The sequence below is a fragment of the Salvelinus sp. IW2-2015 genome, linkage group LG4p (assembly GCF_002910315.2).
Source record: "Salvelinus sp. IW2-2015 linkage group LG4p, ASM291031v2, whole genome shotgun sequence".
Lineage (NCBI taxonomy): Eukaryota > Metazoa > Chordata > Actinopteri > Salmoniformes > Salmonidae > Salvelinus > Salvelinus sp. IW2-2015.
The window spans coordinates 3,302,944-3,310,780 of NC_036841.1; the positions used below are offsets into that span (position 1 = coordinate 3,302,944).

Sequence of the window (7,837 nt, forward strand, 5' to 3'; positions counted from 1 at the left end):
TAAAACAAAAATCCAGAAAATCACATTGTATGATTTTTAAGTAATAATTTGCATTTTATTGCAAGACATAAGTATTTGATCACCTTCCAACCAGTAAGAATTCCGGCTCTCACAGACCTGTTAGTTTTTCTTTAAGAAGCCCTCCTGTTCTCCACTCATTACCTGTATTAACTGCACCTGTTTGAACTCGTTACCTGTATAAAAGACACCTGTCCACACACTCAATCAAACAGACTCCAACCTCTCCACAATGGCCAAGACCAGAGAGCTGTGTAAGGACATCAGGGATAAAATTGTAGACCTGCACAAGGCTGGGATGGGCTACAGGACAATTTTTTTTATTTATTTATTTAACCTTTATTTAACCAGGTAGGCAAATTGAGAACACGTTCTCATTTACAATTGCGACCTGGCCAAGATAAAGCAAAGCAGTTCGACACATACAACAACACATAGTTACACATGAAGTAAAACAAACATATAGTCAATAATACAGTGAAAAAAAATAAGTCTATATACAATGTGAGCAAGTGAGGTGAGATAAGGGAGGTGAAGGCAAACAAATATATGTATAAATAAATAAATAAATAAATAAAAATATAAAAAGCCATGATTCCGTCTCTCACAGTTGAAGTGTACCTATGATAAAAATTACAGACCTCTACATGCTTTGTAAGTAGGAAAACCTGCAAAATCGGCAGTGTATCAAATACTTGTTCTCCCCACTGTATATAAAAAATTCGGCAGATTAATCGGTATCGGCTTTTTTTGGTCATCCAATAATCGGTATCGGTATTGGCGTTGAAAAATCATAATCGGTCGACCTCTAGTTAAGACCACGCAAACCCCAGTGTAAGCTAAGGTAGCAAATGGTTGAATCTCTAAGACCAAAACATGCCGGGTGATGCTGGTGTGTGAAGTGGTTTAAACTACAACTCTACCAAAGGACAGGACTATACCACGTGGAGCATTGGCTACATGGCTGGAAATGGTTAAACAGACTATCGATCCCTACAGAATAAGAGCAAATCTTAGATGTATAATTACTAATCCGCAGCTAGAAATGACGTAAACCTAGAACGAGAATACCAACAACCGCCGAAACATCTATTCTAGGAGAACATTCCCGAATGGTACTCTTTAGTATCCATTCTAACAACCACAAAATACTTTAATCTTCAGGGAAACGCATCCAGAGAGACTGATGAACTCTCCAGCAGACGGACCGGATTCCAACAGAGAAGACAACAATGACATACGGGCGTAAATATATACTTCCAATTATTTTCGAATGAGCAACCGTTCATGTGCGAAGGATTAGCATTTCAATTAATATAAATATAGACTGTGTGTAATGAATCTATTTTGTCTTTCCCGCTCTCAGTATCACCCTTCCCTTTTGTCTACCAAACTGTCATATCGGCTTTACACACTAGGGACTTTCCTATCATTGTTAGTAACCAATATCTACTGTTTGTTATGTATTTCTGTGATTTGATTAGTTAGTAAATAAATAATTAAGCCAATTTGTATATCGCTGATTCATAATTTATGCTAGTGTTCGTGCAGATAACCAAGAATTTTACGACATTCAGATGAGACTGATAGAATGTAAAGAATAATTAATGATTGATTGCTATAAAAGATCTTTAAGAGTGGATTCGGGAGATAGCCTCTCTATATAAACTAATGCTTCAGTGGTGCTCCAACTTCCTAGTTAATTAAGTTTACATGATTAGTTTAATCACGTAATAATAATTACACATAAGGAATTGATTTGAAAATAGCATGTCATCTCATTTAACCATACTAGAGACACGACAAGCTGCTAATAAAAAGTGGATCTCATTGACGGGGACTGTGACAGTCTAGGCTAACGGCTATTAGAACAACTACCAATCCACATTACTCAATCCTAATCAACAACGGTAAAGACTAGTTAAGTGGAGTCGCCTCCCAAACAGGTTTACATCATCCATTAAATGCCATAGGATAAAACACACAAAAAAAAAAAAAAAACATTCAAATAAAAACTTGTGTTTAACTGCATTTACCCTCCACACTTCATGGCACCACCAATTGACTCACCTTGATAGTGAAGCTGAGGATCTCAATGCCCATCCTGCCCACGTCGGGCGCTGCCACCTCCCTCACCAGCTGGGCAAACTTGTCCCTGTCCTGGTAGATTTGCTCCACCGTCAGTGTACCTGGGGAGAGGGAAGAGCAGAAGAGCCTGTCAGTCTCTACAACACTGGATATAGACCTACTTCACTTAATTAAGGCTATCCCACATGGTAGTCAAATAATCACTGAAATTCATGGGTATTTACAAAGATAAAATGCATTGATAAAAACACATAGATCTCTAAAGTCATCATCATCATCATAAAGTAAGACATGATAAAATATCATAATACAGAACATATAACGTTTACTTTTCAATAGTGCAGTCTATATTCTCAGATTTCATGTTTGTGGTTTTAGAAGTTACCCTTTCACACATTCAGGCTCTCATTACATTGACTGTCATTTCTACTTTTTCTAAATTAAAATAATTTAGACAGGCTATATTTAGTACAAAGCTTGAACAAACTGTTTGAAAAGCTRCCCATCTGCAATTCTTTGTTGTTGAAAAACTACTCATCAGCAAAACCCATGTGTATGTGTGTGTGGGACGCTGAGGTTTAGCCACTGATTTACATCAGCTAACAGAACAAAGCTGACAACAACCAACTGAAATCAACAGAAGACCATAATATAAAAAACATATTTTACTTTGGAGAGATTCTCCTCACCTAGAATTGAGCGTAAATGTCCCTCCAAGGTTTGCAAAACCACTCCTTTGATTTCGGGGACGGATTTGCCCAAAAACTGCTCGCAAGCAATTGCCAAAAGATCATGATCTGTCATCACTTTGATCTGGAGAAGAGATGAAGGAGAGATTCGGAAAGACTGTGGCYTGGTTGCATACGCAAATATGAATCACTGTGATTTAACAACTTGATCTACGGCTGTAAGTTAGTTTACACAAAGAGCTCGCTACAGCTGCAGTTTGTAAACTGGTATGCTACAATGAGATATTAAAATCAATAACAATTAAAGTTATAAATATTTTCCAATTCAATGGTGTCGGTTTTATACAACTGAMGAAACGATACTTTGGCACTGTTTTCACTGACAACACATTTTGCGAGACAAATTATGGGAGGTATGTCATGGTGGTGACTAGTCTGTTTCCAGCAGTTTAATTTTTTTTTTTTTACCTGTGCCACCCCAGTGACAGTGATGGCGACCCCCTCTGCAGTCTCAACATCCTCACACTTGGGTTGGAGTGTCATAATCTCCAGTGTAATCCTATATGAGGGAAAAAAATGTATTTTAGTTAATGCAGACCTTAAATTAAAGKGGCAACCTGCAGTTGAAACAATAACGACACGTTCTCTCCACTGTTTCGGAAAAAAGCTAAGGGATGGGGCTGTAGAAATGCAACCACTCAAATTCATARACAGAGCTATGGATAYAAGGAGTGACCATCCATGATTTCAAAATTATAGTTTTAACCATCTTGTGAGGCTATAGTATACAGTGTTTGTTTACATTCACTTTGTTTACAAACATAGTAAAACAAGCTTAAATTTTGGGTTCTGATGGAGTACGACAGTTGAACTAAGCTCATGAGGCCTTTATAAGTTAAATTATTCAAGAATCAATGGTTACATATCATTAACCAAAAATGGATATAGCAACTGCAGAAAAACACTCGGCATCAGTATTATGTGACAATGTTGTCACTAACAACACATCAGGAGAAGAAATAATGGAATAATTTGGAGGCTCAGCTGAAATATTGTTATCTTATCTCATCATTGAATAAATATCATTGGGAAGTCACATGAGGAGTTTCACAATGGCAACATTTCAGTCATGGAATATTTCTATAGCGGAACGTTTATTGTTTCTGGAGATTTACTACTTCTATTGCYACCACTTCCTTGACACGCCCTAAACGACTAGTGACTAGTTACTGGCTATTGAGCAAAAATAACCTGAAGAAACYCTAAACAAAACATTGCATGCTTTCATGTAAACGCAGGGGATAATGCCTTACAGTCAGTTAATAAACAGAAGACAGCACCTAACCTACTGTGAAAAAGGGTAAGAATGGGGCCAGGTGACACACGGGGAAAAAGGCAGAATAGTGAATGTGTAATGTAGTGTAAGGTGGGGCCAAGTGTCCTTTGCCATGTTTCCATTTGAAACATCCAGAATTCATTAACACAATGTAGGTCAGTCAGGAAAGTGTGGCAAAGAATAAAATAATAGTCTTCCACACACACACCTCCTGGCTGATTTTTAGTCTGCAGATGATTGGTGTGTTTACTGAATTATAGGCTATCATTGTGGAAATCTACGATAGCTGAAAAACCTGTTGGAGCTGTGTCCATAAATGATTGTGKGTTTCTAAACCTCAGGCAGCCCTTTTATCCAATTTAGTATTTGYATGGAAACGTCTTATTTATCCATTGAAGAAATAAAACAAGCCTCCTCCAGACCATTTGCAAAACAACCCATGATTGCTGATAGACTGATGAAGACAATTCTATAGCATACCATGACATCGTCATCAACGGTCTCACCTTTGAATGTCAGTGATGAGCCACCAGGCCCAGGCCCAGCCCCCCACCATGTAGGTCTTCTCATCTGAGCCACAACAGGCACCTGAGAAATGAAAAAGACAAGATTTCCATCAGGGAATGACTATCATTCATCAGCACTCATTACTGATGCTCAGTTGACACCCTTCTTAGTTGTTACCACAACAATTCCTTTGTCTTGGTGCCATGCAATAGCGTTGGTTACTACAGGGCCAAATGTAAAACATGTAGGTATAAGCTACTCATAGACTTCTATAAGGGTAGGCTACATGATTACATAGCATTCTGTATAATTTCCCTGCAAGCTAAGAAATCCCTTGGCCTTGCACTTGGTAGCTAAGTGAGGATCATATTACAGTGTACATAACTAAGGAAGTAGTAACTCAAACAATCAAAACATGGAAGTGTTGGTATCACTTAGCTCATTCAAAACTATAATTTTGACCTAAAATATTTTTGTCCCTCATAGGTTTACACCAGAGAGATGATGACACTCCAAACCAAGTGTGTGGAAGTTGAGACAGCAGGGGGGGGGGGGGTGTTACCATCCCTGTCACTGGGGTGGCACATGTAAAAAAAGAAAAAAAGAACCTGTCCATAGCCCGCTTCTCAGGCATGTTGCATGACTGTTATTTGGAATTGTGGTAAAGGCCACCAGCTGGAAAGAGACTAGTTACCACATTGCATTAACAAGGCTTGCATCCCAGTTCAGCAACATTAAAGTGACTGTGTTTCCAGAATTCAAATCAAATTGAATTTGTCACATGCTCCGAATAAAACAGGTGTAGACCTTACCATGAAATGCTTACTTACAAGTTCAAGAAATATCCTGCTAAGCATTCAAAATGTAATGAGTACTTTTGGTTGTCAGGGAAAATGGAGTWAAAAGTACAATATTTTCTTTAGGAATGTAGTGAAGTAAAAGTTATCAAAAATATAAATAGTAATGTACAGATACCCCCAAAAACGACGTAAGTAGTACTTTAATGTATTTTTACATAAGTACTTTACACCACTGCCATTTTCAAAGGTAGACTGGTCCTGGCAGCTAAATCAATCAAATAATCAATCTATCGATTCTCAAATGCGATACAGTTCTAGAAACAAATACTTTTACTTTCATATCACATCTACATTTCACAAATGCAAAATACACACTTTATTGTACACTGTTTTAACCGGCTTTACCATAGTTGCAGCCGACAATATTTTTCAGTTACAATATGTTTCTGGCGACCTTCTTCGGTTACACACAGGTGTTCGGAGCACGCGAGTAAGCTAATTAGTACAGGTGGTCCCTCTGTCTTTCTAATTAGCATAGGTTGTCCCTCTGTCTTTCTAATTAGNGTCTTTCTAATTAGCATAGGTTGTCCCTCTGTCTTTCTAATTAGCATAGGTTGTCCCTCTGTCTTTCTAATTAGCATAGGTTGTCCCTCTGTCTTCCGTAAACAGTAAACACGTGTTTTAACATAGAGATATGGCTGTGTGGGAACAATAACCCTATAAAAAAGGTGTGTATCAACTTAACATTTTCCTTTTTCAAAATTATTTTATATGAAAGATCAAGTCCTTCTGCTTCCAAAATCCTACCACAATCAATGCGTGTTAATGTTCAGACAGAGTTGCTTTCAACAAAACTCTCCACAGAAGACGCCTTCCTCCAATGACTCGTGTGTGTAATGTAATAGAACTGAGAGACATGATCAAGGGCTAGTAACAACCTAACTAACTACGTTAGTGAAGCGATATGACTTGTTATGTTGTTTATCCGTCGAGCAAAATCAATGCAATCACCGTTTCATTAACTAGCTAATCAATCAAATGTATTTATAAAGCCCTTCTTACATCAGCTGATGTTACAAAGTGCTGTACAGAAACCCAGCCTAAAACTCCAAACAGCAAGCAATGCAGGCGTAGAAGCACTATACATTAACTGAACCGTTTGTAAACGAATAGGTTAACAAAATAACCATATATTAACAATTAAGCTTGTATGATAGCAAGCTAGCTACGTTAGCTTCCTAGCTACAGTAGCATGGCAGGAAGGGGGGACACCTACCAGAGACAACCACGGCTTCATTTGGTCCAACTGTAAGGCAGCTACCCATCTTCTTCTGGTGATATAATCTCTCAAATATACGTGAAAGCCTTCTGTATTGTAATATATATTGGTTGTGTGGTTAAATGTCTCTCAATTCGATTAAAAACAGTAAACATTCACAGCGTCTTTGCCACCTTCCTATTAAATCTCCTGTAAGCCCCCGCCCCAAATCAAGACGGTGACGTATTCTAGCTAGAAGCTAACGTTTGTCAACACGACATGCCCTGCCCACTTCATGGGTCTCTCTCCCTTCGCATGCAGTGTACTAGTAGCCACTAGGTAGTAGTAGTTTCTATTGATAAAGAAGGAAATATACTCTCTTACAGAAAGTTCTTAGAAACATATAACTTCCCAATACATTATAAAGATTGTAATTCTATATGCAAAGCAATACCTTCAGGACTTACTCAATTAATTAAATCTAATTTGTGTTTTGTGTTTTGGAGAACATGTCAAGATAGATGCACAATTTATATTAGAAGATTGCCCCCTGCCGGATAAGAAATGTAATAATACTTTCATAAGATAACTTAAAAAATATATATATTTTGATTTCATCTTTATTTAACCAGGTAGGCCAGTTGAGAACAAGTTCTCATTTACAACTGCGACCTGGCCAAGATAACGCAAAGCAGTGCGACAAAAACAACACAGAGTTACACATGTGATAAACAAACGTTCAGTCAATAACACACTAGAAAATCTATTAGCAATGTGTGCAAATGTAGTAAGATTAGGGAGGTAAGGCAACAAATAGGCCATAGTGGTGAAATAATTACAATTTAGCAATTAAACACTGGAGTGATAGATGTGCAGATGATGATGTGCAAGTAGAGATACTGGGGTGCAAAGGAGCAAAAAAACTAAACAATATGGGGATGAGGTAGTTGGGTGGGGTATTTACAGATGGGCTGTGTACAGGTGCAATGATCKGTAAGCTGCTCTGACAGCTGATGCTTAAAGTTAGTGAGGGAGATATAAGACTCCAGTTCCAGTGATTTTTGCAATTCGTTCCAGTCATTGGCAGCAGAGAACTGAAAGGAAAGGCAGTCAACGGAGGAGTTGGCTTTGAGGATGACCA

At 38.0% G+C, this 7,837-nt stretch overlaps 1 protein-coding gene across 1 annotated transcript in view; it reads right to left on the bottom strand.

Annotated features, from left to right (window-relative positions):
• Positions 1 to 7,175, bottom strand: part of LOC111958958 (flotillin-2) — a 17,129-nt gene extending 9,954 nt beyond the window's left edge. Inside the window, exons 1-5 of the mRNA XM_023980354.2 lie at positions 6,715 to 7,175; positions 4,638 to 4,719; positions 3,264 to 3,354; positions 2,796 to 2,919; positions 2,085 to 2,207 (exon numbers count right to left, since the gene is read on the bottom strand). Of these exons, the coding sequence (XP_023836122.1) occupies positions 2,085 to 2,207; positions 2,796 to 2,919; positions 3,264 to 3,354; positions 4,638 to 4,719; positions 6,715 to 6,763 (469 nt within the window). The 5' untranslated portion in view covers positions 6,764 to 7,175. The remainder of the gene's footprint in view (positions 1 to 2,084; positions 2,208 to 2,795; positions 2,920 to 3,263; positions 3,355 to 4,637; positions 4,720 to 6,714) is intronic.
• Between the last annotated feature and the right edge of the window lie 662 nt (positions 7,176 to 7,837).